Here is an 18,339-nt window from a genome sequence, read left to right as displayed (position 1 = left end):
GGCAAGTACAATTACAACGTTTAAAGATGTTTGGGCAGGTACATGGATAGGAATGGTTTCAAGGGATATGGACCAAACACAAACAAATGGGACCAGCTCAGATGGGCACATTGGTTGGCATGGACGACTTGGGCCGAAGGGCCTGTTTCCACACTGTATAACTCGAAATAAATTGGGTATTTGATTTAAGATAATTTTAACACATTCTGTCAGTTTTACTTTTCCTTTAAGTCCAGGCTTATTTTAAGCAAAGGCATCATGCCATTGAAAACTGAATTTTAGTTTGAAATGTTTGTTTGATTTATGGAAAACATTATTTATCGCAGGTTGTCCAGAAGTTGGACTTTGCAGTACAGAAACAGCCACTTAGTCTAATGGGTCTGTGTTGGTGTTTATACTCCACATGAGCCTTGTGCAATCCTACTTACTCCAACTGCACCATAATAAAAGATGATAAAATTTCCTTAGGGCATAAAAGTGGTTGCTTAAAGAACCAGGTAAATTAATTTAAAAATACTCATTGTAAAATGCTTACTCTTTAATGTAACTTGAGGAACTATTTTATAATAGGTTATTTATTTCAAGTCAGATGATTTGACCACTCACTTCCCCCAACCAAGAAAGCAGTTTCCATTAATTCTACCAAATTGCCCTCCAAAGAATTCAGATGTTGCTCAGCAATGTTGCTAGCTTACCCTTTGCACCCCAAAACTGAATGTAATAGTATTAACTGCATCTGTTTAAAAGACAGAACAATTACATTGACATCACTGCAAGGTAGCAAATCATTTTGTGTAGCTTCCATTTGTCATATTCAAATGAACCCCTCTGGAATTTTATGGACAGGTAACAAAAATAAAGATTTGGCTCTGGGGTGGGGGCACAGCCATATAATGAAGGTATTTGAGTTACATAAACACACAATGATTAGAGGAAACAAATCCTGATCATAAATATATACATAATAACTCAAAAGTTATAACTCCCTAATATTGATTGGCACCTCAGTGCAAAAGGTTTAGATGGGGCAGAATTTGTTAGATGTGTACAGGAAGGGTTCTTGACACAGTATGTAGACAGGCTGACTAGAGGAGAGGCCATGCTGGATCTGGTACTAGGCAATGAACCTGGTCAGGTGACAGAACTCTCAGTGGGAGAGCATTTCGGGGATAGTGACCACAACTCCCTGACCTTTAGTAAAGCCATGGACAAGGATAGGAGCAGACGTTATGGGAAAGTATTTAATTGGGGGAGGGCAAATTAGGATGGTATTAGGCAGTAACTTGGCAGCGTAAATTGGGAACAGACGTTCTCTGGTAAATGTACCGCAGAAATGTGGAGGTTGTTTAGGGACCACTTACATGGTGTTCTAGATAGATTTGTCCCACTGAGACAAGGAAAGGATGGTAGGGTGAAGGAACCATGGTTAACAAGAGAGGTGGAAGGTTTAGTCAAGAGAAAGAAGGAAGCATATGTAAGGTTTAGGAAGCAAAAATCAGACAGGGCTCTTGAGACTCATAAGGTAGCCAGGAAGGAGCTTAAGAAGGGACTTGGGAGAGCTAGAAGGGGACATAAGAAGGCCTCGTTAAGTAGGGTTCTATAAGTATGTGAGGAACAAGAGGATGGCTAGGGTGTGGGTAGGACCGCTCAGGGATAAGGGGGGAAAAATGTGTCTGAAGCCGAAGGAAGTAGGGGAGGTCCTGAATGACCTCATTCACCAGTGTTCACCAGGGAGAGGGACTCAGATGAATGTGAGGTTAGCGTAGAACAGGCAAATGTGTTGGAGCATGTTGAGGTTAAGAAAGAAGCAGTGTTAGAGCACAAAAAAGCATGAGGATAGATGTCTCCAGGGTCAGATAGGATATTCCCCAGGTTACTGTGGGAAGCGAAGGAAGAGATTGCTGGAGCATTAACGATGATCTTTAAGAGTCTTCCCTGGACACAGGAGTGGTACTGGAGGACAGCAAACATTGTTCCATTGTTCAAGAAAGGTAAAAGGGATAATCCTAAGAATTACAGACCAGTGAGCCTTACATCAGTGGTGGGCAAAGTATTGGAGAGGATTCTTAGGGACAGGATTTATGAGCATTTGGAGAAGCATAGTCTTATTAGGGATAGTCAGCATGGCTTTGTGAGGGGCAGGTCGTGCCTCACGAGCCCAATTGAGTTTTGAGAGGAAGTGACGACAAATTGATGAAGGCAATGCGGTGGATGTGGTATTTATGGATTTTAGCAAGGCGTTTGACAAGTTCCCCATGGTAGGCTCATCCAGAAAGTCATGAGGTATGGGATCGATGGAAAATCGGCTGAGTGGATTCGGAATTGGCTTGCCCACAGAAGGCAGAGGGTGGTTGAAGAAGGGGAGTATTCGACCTGGAGATCGGTGGCTAGTGGCGTGCCTCAGGGATCTGTTCTGGGACCCCTGCTCTTTATAATTTTTATAAATGACTTTGATGAAGAAGTAGAAGGGTGGGTTGGTAAGTTTGCAGATGACACAGAAGTTGGTGTAGTAGATAGTGCAGAAGGTTGTCGTAGGTTGCAACGAGATATAGGCAGGATGCGGAGCTGGGCAGAGAAGTGGCAGGTGGAGTTCAATCCGGAGAAGTGTGAAGGGATATACTTTGGAAGATTGAACTTGAAGGCAGAATCCATGGTTAATGGCAGAATTCTTAGCAGTGTGGAGGAACACAGAGATCTTGGGTCCAAGTACATAGAATATGTACTTGGCATGAACATCGAATTCTCCCACTTTAAGTAACCCAACCCCTCCCCCCACTCCATGCCTACTTTTTTTTTCCTTTCCTAGTCGCTCTCTTTTTTTGCCTCACCTATTTTTATTTCTCTCTCTCCTCCCCTCCGCCCATGGTGTGCCTGCCTCCATACCTTTGACCCATCCCCTGCAGGATTTGCTTTCCGCTTCTCTCCCGCACCTGCCTATCACTGTCCCTTACCTGCATCTACCTATCACCACCTTGTGGCCACCCCGCCTCCCCTCTTTTGTCCACCTATCACTGCTCTGTTTTCCTACCCTTTAGACTGGGCTTCCCCTTTTCCTATCATCAGTTCTGAAGAAGGGTCCTGACCCAAAACGTTGACCATCTGTTTTTCTCCACGGATGCTGCCTGGCCTGCTGAGGTTCTCCAGCATCTTGTTGTTTTATCACATAGATCCCTTAGAGTTGCCACACAAATTGATAGGGTGGTTAAGAAGGCATATGGTGTCCTGGCCGCCATTAGCCGGGGGATTGAGTTCAAGAGCCGAGAGGTAATGTTGCAGCTCTATAAGACTCTGGTTAGACCACACTTGTATTATTGTGTTCAGTTCTGGTCACCACATTAAAGGAAGGATGTGGAAGCTTTGGAGAGGGTGCAGAGGAGATTTATAAGGATGCTGCCTGGATTATGAGGAGAGGTTGAGCGAGTTATGACTTTTCTCTTTGGAGCAACGGAGGATGAGAGGCGACTTGATAGAGGTATATAAGATTATGAGAGGCATAGAGAGTGGACAGCCAGCATCATTTCTCCAGGGTGGCTATGGCCAATATTAGAGGTCTCCCGTTTAACGTGCATGGAGGAAAGTTCAGGGGCAGAGGCAGGTTTTTTTAACACAGAGTGTGATGGATGCCGGGGTTGGTGGTAGCCAATACAATAAGGTCATTTAAGAGACTCTTAGATAGGCACATGAATGAAAGAAAAATAGAGGGTTATGGAAAGTGAAGTAGAGAGGGGGATGGATTGAATGTGGATAAGGTTTATATAGGCCGGCACAACATCATGGGCCAAAGGGCCCGTACTGTGCTGTACTGTTCTATGTTCTGTGTTTAAAAGTGGTTGTAATCTGTAAAGTTTGATATAAAATAGCGAAAATTGTATTTTACAAAATACATATCTGTCAGTATCTTTCTTTCAGTTGCTCACTATGCGACTGGAGAATAGCTGGTAATTTTCACTAACAAGGAACTTTATGAAACAAAAGAACTTATAGAGCAGCATACAGCTTTTCTACGAGGTGCCTACTACCACACAGGCAGACTGGTTCTGCTCAATTCTACACTGAAACATTTCTAACATACAAAGAGTAGCAGGTTACATGCTACAATTCTTAGAGGGCTACATATCCAATTGTAGCCACATACAGTATGTTTCAACAGCAACTACTAACATTGACAAGACTATATTCACTGATCACTTCAAAAGGATCTCAACCTCGGGCTCGTATGGAGGTTTCAATGGATGTACCAATGGGGAGTGAGAAGGCTGACATAATTATTGCCAGCTACATCTAACAATCAACAAATAATATTTTGATTTAAGCACTAACTTACACTGTAAATACAATACCCAAAGAAGAATATTGGTAACAAATATATTCAACACGAACAAAACATTAGAGGGTAGTGTATGTCTGTCTGTATTACATTTTAATATATTATGAATGGAGGTTGCCTGTAAAGGAGCTCCTGTTGTTTACAAGATTGAGTTTAGTTTACCTGCAGTGCAAGAGGTTTCCATCTCATATTCTTAAGCAAAGCAGGTGCAGAGGTGAGCATGCTCTGAGGTCGTTTCTTTAAGGTTAAGATAACCCCACTGGGATCTTCTCGAAGTGCATTTACCAGGTTTTTCAACTGCCAACCTACCTAGAAACCAACAGTGAGAACAAGAAGGATTTCAATAAAACCATTATCAAAACTAAAAGCAAAAATATATTCTTGTAGATTAAGCTGAAAGTCACATGGAAAAATACCAAGATTAGCGCAAATTTTGAAAAAGTCAATGCTGTCTCACTTATCTCACATAAAAGAACAGCAAAATTACTCTAATAATTTAGTGAGCTCCAGGACATATTTACAATATCAAGAATAGCCAATTGTACTTCCTCTCTAATTACCCATCTGAAAGAAGTCTTGTTAACATGGGACAACCGTACATTTTAATGGTACATCTTATGTTATCCTTGATACAAAGCTAAACATATTCCGGCAAACTGAAAACTGAAACATTGTTTTCAGTTATTTTAAAAATGCATTATACTGCCTCACTGTGCATTCCAAATGTTGATGCTGGAGCATAAATGCTTCACTGTCTCGTGTGCCGAAATGGCAGTACATCAGAGACAGGTAAGTTGCATCACTAATTTTTTTTGATCATAAAGTCAAGGATTGTTTTATAACTGTAATGGATCTGTATCTCCTTGTTCCTAAGTAAGAACACAGTCTGTACCTTTATCGTTTTCTTCAGGTAGGAGGAACACAAGTTTTCAAAGCTATTTTGGTGTTAGCCTATGATTGATGTAAATGGACGTCCAGATTGATCTAGCTAGTTTTCCTGTTCCGAAGAATGGAAATTTCTACTTTTACAAAGTTTATCCAGCTCTGTGAACAATGCTTAGCCATGAATAGATAGTTGCTATTGTGCAGCAGGTTAGCTTGAATTTCAGTTACAGCTACAGTCTAGTTTAAACATTTCAGGCGGTTGACCTTTCAACAACTGAAATGTTGTCTATGTTTCTGTCCTCATTGATGCTGCCTGAGCGACTGAGTATTCCCAACATTTTCTGTTCTGTTTTACAAATATGTAGATGTCTTGTTTCTTGTTATTTTAGCTGTACAGAAGCTGGTAACACCAGTGTAATACCAATCTTTCATAGAAATTGACCATTATGAGCTCATCATTTGGCTGGTAAACTCAAGAGTGTTATCACTTTCTCTGAGAAAAAAAAACATCCAGAAATAAGAAAATTAAAATGCAAAACATGTGAATTCTAACCCTAAACACATTCTAAACATGTGAACTTGGAAAATGACAGTGAAAACTAAAAAAAAAGTGAAATATATGCTGATAATAAAATATTATTGTCTGGAAATTCATCCCTGATTGGTAAAGCTAAAGGTACAATGTGGTCAGATCAGTACACTGTATCCTGTCTGCAAAACTCACTTTGTTAAAAGTCAATGTTGAATCTTAATGACCACTAAAAAAAGCAGCAATCATAGAACAGTGGAGCACAGGAGTACAACCTCCCCATATCCCCACAGTGCTTCTTTAAGTATTTCTCTAACTTCCTTTTTGAACACTACTGTTTATTCTGCATCTACCTCCTCAACCTCAAAATACTTACCTCATGATATCTTTGGTGTCTTTCCCTTTCATCTATAATCTGTTGCCCTCTGGCTATTACCTATAACCAAACACTGAAGCCTTTAAACACTGATCAAGTCTATCCAAATTAAAGTATCACTGTACGAACAAAATCATGAAAAAGTGCATTATTATTTATTTCTTTATTGATTATATGTATATAAAATGTAGCCTTGTAATTTAGTTTCTTCAAAATAAAAGGGTCAATGGTAAATATGTTGCACAATTATACCACAAACTCTTAGCTCCAATTGAAGTTACCAGCTTGGGAGAAAGAATAATAGATGATATTGCAGGAAGAGAAATCTGGGCAAGCTAACAAGATCATTAGGAAAACACGTGTAATTCTTGGCTTTTTTAAATAGAGGCATTAGAGGGTTGTAAGGAGTAAGGGGACAACTTTAACCCTCTGTGACAAATGAGTGAAGAGCGGAGGGTCGGATAATATTTAAAAATCTGAAATCTGACCCTCATCCAGCTCAAAATATGGTTCTCAGGGCCTGGGGCAGAGGGAAGGATGGTGAGAGTCAAACGTACTCTCCAGAGGCATGTCAGTTCCTTATTGAGGCCAATTCCCCACTTTTTAACAGGCTTTTAGATGCAGTAGTCGCAGGGAACCAGACAGATGAGATTGGCTGGTTCCAGCAGACACTGCACTTGGGCCAGAAGAAGGGTGAGTGTTTCCATTCACTTTGCAATTTTACTGCTTCCCTATCAGTGATCCAAAGCCTTCATCATCCCTCGAGTAATCCACAACTTCTTCTGAGGCAGTCCTTCAGAGCAGAGGATGACCTGCTTTCACTCTAGTTCTGTGAGCTCTGAGGTGGTTGGTGTGCCCTGTGTGGGATCTACAGACTGCCACAGATGGAACAGCTGTTGCTTGACAGAAAGGGTGGGTGGTTGGGCCATTTGAGATATATGCACTCCTTTCACTATTTGTCCACAGCATCTGTGTGCTCCTCCTGTACAGACCCAAGGAACCTAGTGCCCTTCCTCGATGCACTTTCTTCCTTCTAAGCAGTTGCAGGCCAAGGAATCCCATACACTGGAGAGGACGTTACAGGTCCTCCCCAGTTTAAGGCAGGGTTCTGTTCCTATGTAATGTTTGTAACTGGAACAGTTCACTGCTCAGAAATGTGGCTGTGAACCGAGTTCCCACTCGGCAGAAGATGCCTGCAGCCCCTCAACAGCTGACAAATCCATCCCACCAGTCTCCCAAAAGCTTGCTTGAATGTATGGGCTGTACATAAATCAGGCATTCAAAAGCTGGGGAGGACCTGCACATTGTTTTCAAGGAGGCCATGAAAACGTTATTGAAATGTTCTCTCGGCCCTGATGGAACCCACCATAAAATACATGCTTTAAGAGTTCACTGTCAGGCATGCAGGCAGTGTGGCCTGCCCAGCAGAACTGGCTCAATGCTGGGGATGTTGGCCTGGGAGAGAATGGTGATATTGGTTTCCTGTACAGCCATTGGATTTGGAGGGTTTGAGGGAGGCAGCAATGGTGGTATTTCTTGGATTTGTCACATGGTAACGATCATGTCCATTCTGCTTCTTGCTTGATGGATTCCACATGGAGATTCCAGGAAGAATTCTTTGGCTACTGGGAAGAAGTGGTTGAGGAGAATCTTTCCAATGGTTTTCCCAGTGGCAGACAACAGGGAGGCCCCTCTGAAAGTACTGCAAGCTTGAAGATGATCAGGTTTACAGTGTCTCTGAGATCCTCTGCAACGCTTTTCTCTTCCCAGATGAGGGCAGTAAGAAATACAAAACAGCAGCAGCACCTCTCAAAGATAGTGTCTCGGGTGAGGAGACTTTTGAAGTTCTCCTTCCAATGGAAGCGACTGTCCACATGTCCTTAATAAGCTATCACCTTGCTTACAGCATGATGGATCCTTGGGTGTTTGGACTGTGGATGGTCTTGACTTATACTGAAGGATCCACACATGTTAGGGCTATCACCTGCATCTTTTCCACCTTCCATGTGTTCTTTAGGTCAAGAGTTTTTGTTGCATCTCCTCCTTCAGATACCTGTAGTGCTTCTTTTTCCTTTGAAACCTGAAGGTGGCTCCAGTCCACGTTTTCTTTTATAATTGATTAACTCACTGTCTCAAATCAGTTGACGTCTTCTGCGTGAGAAGCAAAGATTCTTTTCATAGGTGTTAATTATGATGGACTTACAATCCAGGCACTATAGGCATGCTGCGGTTCCCATTGGTTGGCAAGAGTGGAATTCTCTGAGTTGTGCTGTCTGTAGTAGTTTCTTTGTGGGGTCCTTGAGATATTGACATTGATTTTTCAGCTACTGGTATTGTTTTGTCATCAGTTGATGGAGATGACAGATGGACGAGGTGGTGGTCAGTCCAGCAGTCATTGACACCAGTCATAGTGCAGGTGACGTGGATTTCCCTGTGATCGCTTGGATGGTGATGTCATCTCACTGGTGTTGGTGCCTAGATCAAGGATGATTTCACATGGCCTTGTTCTTGTTCCTCTGTCAAAACAGAATGTAAATGACGACAAGATCATATTAGATGAGGATTCCATTGGAGTTAGTGTTTCCTTCTCTTTCCTTGTCAATATAACCTTCCCAGGGGATTGTGTCCTTTGTGACCCTGGCACTGAAGTTGCCGAGGAGGATCAGCTTGTCTTCCACTGGTTGTCAGACTGCAGATAGATCAGACCGGAGTAAAAATCTGATGATCATAGTGTGCTGGTTGCACATTAGAGAGAGCTGAAGTGTCACGAGTCATTGTTAACCCCACTGACCCTCATCCAGCTCAAAATTTGGTTCTCGTGGTCTGGGGCAGAGGGGAGGATGGTGAGAGGCAAACATATTCTCCAGCGGCATGTCAGTTCCTGACCATTTTATCTCACTCTGGGCAGTGATATTAATGTCAAAGGTGCCACTTTCCTGCAATCACCTACTGCAAAAATATCGCACCATAGCCACTGCAATAACATCAACATCATTCTATTTCCTTTGATGCAACACGGCGAATCAAAATAAAACATCCAACTGCTGAGAAAACTGGAACAATAACACTTCATTCAGTGACACAGTACAACAGTGAATGAAAATCAAAAGCAGGAAAATAACTGATACCTGAGTTCTGACAAAGGGTATTTGACCTGAAACATTAACTATTTCTCTTTCCACAGATGCTGCAGATCTGCTGAGTGTTTCCAACATTTTCTCTGTTGATTACAGTATAATTGTGGTTCAGTTCACATCTGTTTTACTTCAAATGACTGAAATGGAAAGAAACTCACCTATTTGCTGCAAGTAACAAAATACAGAGGATGAAGAGCTTTGAAGGAATGTGAAAAATCCCAGCATTTAATTAGCATTGGAGAACAATGTGTGTGCCTTACTTTGTCACCATGCCTGCCGTGTTTGGCCAGACGCCTCAATGCTTATGCATGTGGGAGACCTTCAGGAGAGGATGACATTGCATTGAATTGTTAAACAGCTCCCCGAGTCCAGCGATACAGGCAAGGGATAATCACCTATGTAAGCAGTGCACAGGAATCTGCACATGCTTGAGCTATTAACTTCAGGAAAGGAGGATGAGGAGAAAATTGAAAGTAAGTTGGAGAGCAATAACATTTCCACTTGAAAGGAGATATCACAGACTGATTGGCTCTTTCAATAACCTGCTACCGTATCTTATCTGTATAAAAAACTGTTATTTTTATGGCTAGCACTAATATTTTGAAAATTCCACTGGAAAGAAGGCAGTTCAGTGACCGTGTGGACATTCAGGGCTACCATGCAAGTGTGCACAGGGCTCCGAACTTCCACACAGCTGATCACCACTGTCATCTGGACTGCGCTCCAACACTGAGTCTCCTGGAGCCTGGTGGTAGGTTGCTGACTTTTGCAGGTCCCCACAACTTACACTGGGGAACCTGCCTGTTGATCTTGCACCAGGTCAGACTTGGTGAAACTTCTGCAACTCCATTCGTTTCAATGAAGAGGGACAGCTGTGAGCGAGAAAGATTTGTAAGTAATTTACCTTAGTTGAGCTAATTATAAACATATTTAATGGGTTTTAGGTTCACAGTTTTAAGTTTTTTTTGAAAAAATAAACTTTTGAAGCTATTTTAATAGTATGTTTAATTCTCCAATTCTAACTGTTCTTGGATATCTGTGAATACCACAATAATTCATGCTCTCTGACAACTAGTTTAGCTTGCATTGCATGGCTTAACCAGATGTCAATGGGTTGCTGTGGGATTGCTGACTGTCAGGCTCCAAGCACAGCAGGGCTTTGCTGTACAAGGTGAACCTGACTTCTCGTGGAAGTTTGTGGCAAAGGATTTGCTCCGACTCAGAGTGTATTTAACTGGCAATCAACCAGCAACCACAGGAAGTGAGTAACTTCACAGAAATTCTAGTTTGCAGCAAACTAGTGTGTCTAATACGAGGCACAAAATAATAATCTGAATGAAGATACAATGTGAATAGCTTCACAATTTGGTTTCATGATTTAAATAAGGGGAGAACTTCATCTTGCAGTGATTTTACAAAATATTCCAAGTATATTTTAGAAGGCAAATTATTTTTCGATTGTGGTCATTGTTGTTGCATTGCCAAAGAACGCTGGCCCAGCTGTACAAGCAACACTGGTAAGTGAACAACTAATCTACACTGGTGAAAGGATGAAAACTTAGGGACACAAGACACTGCAGATGCTGGAAATCTAGAGCAACACACGTAAAGCTGGAGGAACTCAGCAGGTCTGGCAGCATTTATGGAGAGAAATGGACATCTGACATTTCTGGTCAAGACCCTTCACCAGGACTGGAAAGAAAGAGGGGAGATAGCCAGTATAAAAGGGTGGGGGTTGGGGGGGAAGGGGTAGAGCGAGAGCTGGTGGATTCAGGTGAGGGGGGGCGGTGATAGGCAGGTGAGGGAGGGAGGAGAGTGCGGATGATGTAAGAAGCTGGGAGGTGATAGGTGGAAGTGACTAAGGGCTGAAGAAGATAGAATTGGATAGATAATTCTTTCACACAGACAGTGGTGGTTTTTTGGAATGAACTGCCAGAGGAGGTGGTAGAGGCAGATGCAGTTACAACATTTAAAAGACATTTGCACAGATACTTAAATAGGAAAGGCAAAGACGTAAACAGGCAAATAGAATTCGCATAGATAGGCATCATGGTCAGCGTGGACAAGATGGGCTGTTTTTGTGGTGTACGGTTCTATGACTTGCTGTTCTTCCTCTAGTGGACCATGTGATCTAATATCTGACAGGAAGACAAAGCCTCAGATTAGTACATAATCAAAACTCTGCACATACCGTAATAATGAAATTAAACAGAACTGCTGAAAATACTCAGCAGGTCAGGCAGCAATTGTCCTGCTAAATATATCCTGCACTTTCTGCTTTACCTCAATTCAAAACTTTGCATCTTGAAGCATTTCCCCAATACTGCAATGAAGTGTCCTCAAGTAAGGATTTAGAAAAATATGTTCAATGCCTGGCAAACAAAGATGTCTTTTTCCTGGGTGGTCTTTCAGGATCGATGACGATTTGCTTTCACCCTGCAATCTGTGGGTTTGGCGGTGACTGATGAGACCAAAGTAGGAACCACAGACTCTTTCACAGATGGGACAGGTGGGTGGGTAGTTTGTGAAATGGTGTGCTTCTTCCACTAATTTTTACACAGGGCTTTTATGTGCGCCTGATGTATGGACTTAAGGATCTCAATACCAACTCGAATGCCCCTTCTCCACATTGAACAGACTGGGCCAGCATTTCCCAGGTGTTCGTGGGGAGGGTGCACATTTTTCAAGGAGCACATCGTTGAATTCTTTTTTCTCTATACCTGCCTGTTAATCTCTTCCCATGACAGAACTTGGAATAATGTTCCTGTTTCAGGAGTCTGGAGTTAGGCATACAAATGACATCGCCTGCCGAATGAACTGAGTGGGTGTTGCAGGTAGATGCCTGTGGGAGACGCCTGTTGCAGGTAGTCTGGGCCTCAAACTTACAGGAGGACACAGAGATCACTGCTGCTGGGATTTTGTGGCAGTTTAGAGGTCTTGCTTTTCAAAGACCCTTTTCCTCTATTGACCAAAGGATGTCCTGGCACATTGAAGGTGATGAACAAAGTCCATACTGAGTTATACAGGAACATTCCACAAATGGCTGGACTCCTTTGAAATTATAACTTATTTTCCAGATCTCCAGGATACTCCCTAAAGTGTAGTGTCTTTACCCTTTTGATTTACAGTTTCCATTGCTTATAGCTGGTGTGTTGGTGCCAATAACCAAGAAACCCTGTGCAGAAATGTTATAGCTAGAGTCAGAGTAATGGTGGGAGATCAGCCAAGATAAGAACAATGGTGGGAGCTGAGCCAGTGACAGAGTAGTGATGGGAGCTCAGTGAGGGAGAAAACAATGATGCGGGATCAGCCAGAGTCAAAGCAATGATGGGAGCTGAGCCATCGGCAAAGCAAGACTTAGAGCTCGGACAAATGCATATCAATGACAGGAGTTCAATCAGAGTCTGAGCAAGAATGAGGAGTTTAGCAAGTATTGTAGAGTTGACAGAGTTCCACCAAACCCCTAATGATAATGGGGATGTGAGCTGGCACCTGAGCAATGATGTGAGCTCAAAAAAAGTTAGGGCCATGATGGAGCTTAACTGGAATGAGAGTAATGGTACAGCTCACCAAATGCTGGGAAGTGATGGAGATCCCAGCATGTGTAAAAATTATTGATGGGCGATCAACATGCAAGATCCTTGGTTGTGGATGTGGGTGAGGTTGGGAGGGGCAGGAAGGACTTGAGATGGGACAGTTATGGCTGCTGACTACAAAAAACCAAGTAAGCACACTAAGTTTTGTCTCTTTCCTCTATTACTGAAAAGTCTGTAAGGCATTAATTCTGTGATGCAAAATGGGGAATAATGAAAATTGCAAAATAATTACCCTCATAGAATCTAAATACAAAGTTATCATAAATATACTTAAACAGAATTCATGTGCTATTATGGTGAATATCATTGGCAATCAAGAAAAAATAAGAAGAAAGCACCAGGCATGCAGTTGAAAAGCTTGATTTGGACCTTAATTCAAGACAAAATATATTTTTTCCCACTGAATTATCAGGTGAGCTCAAAATTTCCCTCCACCCCTTTGAGAGATAATGCACTAAAACTGCAAGTATCTTTTTAAACATAGTTCTACCTTCTTCCATTCTGAACAAACTCCAGGATATGACATCTGCACGCCCCTCAAAAAATGCTGCAGACTGTTTGTCCTTAGTTATCCTTTCCACTTTTAAGCAATTCTTAGGCACAGAAAAAAAGGCTCTTTAACAAGGTATATGAACTTAGAATTAGAACATATAAGCATAATATTAATTAACCTTGCATATTTGAGAGATGCATGTAATTTGTCCCAGAGCATAGCAGAGATATGACAACACAGCATAAACCAGCTAATGCCGTGTCAATTAATGGTTCACTTTCAACAGGAGTTTAGTAAATTTTGTTATGAATGTAATTTATATTACATAGAACACACTGGTTCACTTTGACTGAAATCAAACTGAGAAGGGAACTTGGTGCACTTGGAGGGATGGATAGACTCCTGGAGTTTTTCTAAATTCCTCTTGGGATCAAAAGAAAATTCAGCTTGCACTTTTCTCATAAGTGTTGATTAGTCTGAGAGAAAAGGAACACATTATATAGGAGAAGGTAGTTGATAATGGTCTGCAGTTCTTTTTCATTTAGGACTCTCCAAATCTTATCACCTATTCCTATTAATATAAGATGTTAAAAATTTACTTCCTGTTTCCTCTCAATCCCCTGTTTTCTAACTGAAACTTGACCCAATAACCTCTTCCTTTCAGAGATGGGTTATTCGGACCAGGGTGAAAGCAGTCTCCGACTTCAAATCCAGATTTTGCCAGCTCCTCAATTTGAGTCTTTTGGTCCAGGGTTTCACAACCTGATTGACCAGTCTGGATTCCAGTTGGGCTGGAGCCACTTTAGAACAGGCACAAAGAGCAAGTTAATGTGATTCATGACCCTGTTGTGGAACTGGGGACAGAATGATAACCTGAATCTTGAGGGCTGAGAGGAAGCTCTACTGTGCTTGCTGGGTTGCAAGCAGTGACAAGATGACACTTGCTTTCACCTCAAAGCTGTCCTCACCTCGCTTTAGCTGCTAGGTTTCCTGAGGCCTGGGAAAACTGGTCAGCCACCATAAAACCTGCAGCTGCCAGCCTTGCTGACATTTTGAATATGCCAATCTGCCTCCTGGAAGCAAGTCAACATAAAAGCATTGTCAGAGCTTTGGATCTGGCTTGCTGACATGCTCAAAATTTCTCCCGATATAATGACTGCGTCCAATCCCACGCACTCATCCATGCTCAAGTTGTCCCTACATGTATGACGTCGGCGGTGGAAGAAGATAATTTAAATCAAGGTGTAAGAACAGAACTGGAGGACACAAGTCTTAAATTAAACAACCTCTAGCAGAACAGAATCAGAAAACCTTCCCATAATACCACAGACACATGGAACCTACATCCAGACAAAACAGTTAACAACACATCAATGAACACATTTGGGAACTATGAGCACCCTTCGGAATATGCTGGTTCCTCTGCAACAGTTGGACAATTGAAAGTAACCGGTAGTTAGACCTCTTTAATCGTGATTTCATAACTGTAGGTTTAGTGACTTAGAAGAACATTGCTCACTGCAAACTGATTTATATATAAAACTACCATATTTTTATAATTACTAAATCTGAAATGGAGTTTCAAACACAAATGCCACTGTGTTGTTCCTTACACTGGGATGCATTCAATCACTGTGACAAATGTTGCTACTGACTTCACGCACACAAAAATAGCCAATGATGGTGGGACATAGTGGGACAATGATGGACCTGGGGCAAGTAATGTGCTGTAAAACCAACATTCACTGAGTTGATCCAGTACTGATTTGGATGTAAATGTTGGAAACACTCAATAAGTTAGGCAGCATCTGTGGAAAGAGAAACACAGTTAACATTTCAGGTGGATGGCTCTGATTGTGGCTGAGTGTTTCCAGCTTCTTCTGTTTTTGTTTCACATTTCCAGGATGTGTAGTTTTGTTTTGTTTTTCATTTGTTAATTTGGATGACTTCAGTGCACTGTTTCAACTGCAGCTGAGTGAAGTTTGCATTACAGACAGGTAGATTACAGAAACCAGCTGGCATCATTTCCTAAAAAGCACACACTGCTCATTGACACATTGGACAGCGGAGCAGTGCACTGGGATTCAAAGACTCCTTTTAAAAGCCATGAGAAAACCCACCTCTATATTCACAGAAGTATTTCCCTGTTAAAAGTGCTGAAAGTGACACTGATGTTGTGACTAAAGTGAAGCAACTAGAGCCAAAAATGTTGCTTAGGCAGACATTCCCCAAATGCTATCCAACCATCAGCCATCACCCCATGCCTCAGAACCAACTTCCTCATTTCCATGTCCCTGTGCTGGCAGGGTCCACCTCCTCTCACTGGAGTTGTCCCTGCTTCGACTCCAGTGCCCACTCTAGTCTCTCTGTGCTGCACAAGATCTATTTGGTCACTGAATGCTGCAAGGGCTATTACATTACCAGGGAGGAGTATGTAGTGACTTGAGTAAATAGATAACAATAGGATAAGGGCATTCTGAACAGCTTCTAAACACTTCATATCAGTGCCTGGAAGGCTCACAATGTGCTGGAGCACAGAGCATCAGAAATCCTAAGTACATCTGTCACTGCATTGGTGTTAAACTTTAAGCAGTGTCAAACTTTAAGCAGTGTCAATCTAGAGTGGTGTGAAATTATCTTATTCAGGGAAGATTATGCAATATAGTCCACGTAATTGTGTTGGATACCAATCCCATGTTATACTTCAATTTTATAGCAGCAGTAACTGAAAGGCATTGACCACAATGTCAGAATAGATATAAACTCTTGACTACTGATGACCAAGTTCACAGCACAGCTATTTTAATCACACAACTGAACTCATGACTCAAAGTACTCCATAATATTGGAATGAGATTTTCAGAAAAACTTCACAAGTTGTGGTGAAACATTTTCTGGTGTAAGTGCCATCAAGTCTGAAATTCATGCATAGGCAGGTGTGGACATTAAAGTCCCAAACTTACTGATTTATCATGGAGTCTAGAGACTGTACATGAAGCAAAGTATACAATGATGGGGAATCTACCCAAATAATGAACAGTATCTCCATTCAAATGGAGGAAAATGAGTGCAAATTAATTTACATACTTATTGTTTAATTACATTTATTAGGGAGTATTTAACTGATCTTAAATGCTCTTATGTGCTTAGGATGCTCTTTTAAAAGAACTTTTAATAACCTTGAAAAAACTTTAATTGATTGATTAATGTTAATTGGTTTTGAATGCTTCTGAATACCAGAATATTCAATGCGTTAGGCAGCACTGACAGTCGGTTAAGCCAGGACCATGGCTTAGCTGATTCTTGTGGGCAGAGCTTGTTCTTATTCCCCACCTCCTCAATATATGACGGCATGTAGTGTGCAAGATCCTACCTCTATAAAGTGGTCAAGTCACAGAGGACTGAGCTTGTTTTTTTGCTACAGCCACAGCATTTTAGACCGGAAACATGTTACTCTGTTCTATAGGAATGAACGATAATGAGGGAGCACCCTGTTCTAAAGTTGACAAAAAAGTTACAGGATAAATGTGGACAGGATGTAGTTCAGGAGTCAGTGCAAACAGCTCACTGCTGACAAAAAAATTCTGGCCTTTAAACAGTGTTCATCTTCTTTGGGCAGATTGACCATGAAAGTTAAAACCATGTTTGTCATATTTTCTCATCTTTCAGTTGTAACAAACACCTTTATTTATGATCAATCTTCCTGTTACAAAATCTCAATTTAATTCTTCTCTAAGAATTGATCACTCAAATTTATGATATTTTATTTTTACATTTAATTCAATTGCACAATTTACGATATTGCTCACCTGTGTTTTCCCTTCCACATTTATTCTCCATCTTTATTGCTTGCTTTTTCCTTTTTTTTTGCTTGGTTTCACCTCTTTTATCATCCTTTTCAATTAACTGTTTCTCTGAATCATTCTATCTTTCACGGCACTCTGTATTTCATATAACATCACACATGGCTAAATATGTATCACTGCTTTCACTAATGCCAAGAGTAGTTTTTTTCAGCTACAAAATGAATGGTTTGCTCAATACTTCCACTGACAGAATAAGTACAAAATAATTTTTTGTGGACCTTGTTCATTCTAGTGTCCCAAGATTTACAAACTATAGCCTGGTCATCCACAACCTTATTGCAGAAGGCTGCGTTAATTGACGTGGCTTATAGGTGGCGGTATCTTACAGACTGTCATCACACTTTCTGCTGAATGCATTTTGAATCCCGATCATTACAAATTACCATCCCTTCTCCATCCTCTATTTGCAATTGTCATTGAATTACACTTGCTGCAGACATTCCCCAAAATCAAGCTTGTTTCTTTTGAAATGTACGCTTTGTAATGAGACAAATGCATAGAAGACTTGCATGTTACTGACCACACTTAACAGTGCTTTTAATAAAGAAGAATTAAGCTTCCCATATTCACATTCAATACATAAGACCAGGCAATACAATTAATGCTCACTAGCAATATTACCAAAGATGTCAAACAATTTTTATGAAATGGTACAAAGTTTTCTTTATTCTGCACACCTTGATTTCCTATTTACAATTAGAATCTACATGACTAAATATTATGACAAATTCAAGAAATTATTAAATTTTGTAACTCTACTCAAAATAGTTCCTAAATTTTGATAAAATATTGCCATGACTCCTTAACAGCTTTCCACTAATAAAAATATATAAACAATTCAGATACAGCATTTCAGACTGGAAATATAAGCTGTTACTCTATTCTGTCGGAATAAATGATAATAGGGAACACCCTGTTCTGGACTAACATTTCATATTTTCATCCAATAAATTAATCACCACTTCTCTGTTTAATCTAATTTAGCATCAGTAACAAGACAAAAACATTAATTGATGCTATGAAACAGCTACCAAGCTCTAGATAAGTTAACAGTGTGTCCTTTGCCAACATCTGTTTTTTTAACTTCTGACAAAGAAAAACAAATGCGCTTGCACAATTGTAATTTAAAC

At 41.0% G+C, this 18,339-nt stretch overlaps 1 protein-coding gene across 2 annotated transcripts in view; it reads right to left on the bottom strand.

Annotated features, from left to right (window-relative positions):
• cnksr2a (connector enhancer of kinase suppressor of Ras 2a) overlaps positions 1-18,339 on the bottom strand; it is a 371,916-nt gene that overhangs the window by 157,202 nt on the left and 196,375 nt on the right. For both annotated transcript variants that reach the window (XM_052013677.1, XM_052013679.1), the window contains exon 9: positions 4,490-4,636. In XM_052013677.1, coding sequence (XP_051869637.1) covers positions 4,490-4,636 — 147 coding nt within the window. The remainder of the gene's footprint in view (positions 1-4,489; positions 4,637-18,339) is intronic.

The sequence above is a fragment of the Pristis pectinata genome, chromosome 4 (assembly GCF_009764475.1).
Source record: "Pristis pectinata isolate sPriPec2 chromosome 4, sPriPec2.1.pri, whole genome shotgun sequence".
Taxonomy (NCBI): domain Eukaryota; kingdom Metazoa; phylum Chordata; class Chondrichthyes; order Rhinopristiformes; family Pristidae; genus Pristis; species Pristis pectinata.
The sequence above is the reverse complement of the archived record's forward strand: the minus strand, read 5'-3'. Positions and strand labels throughout refer to the sequence as shown.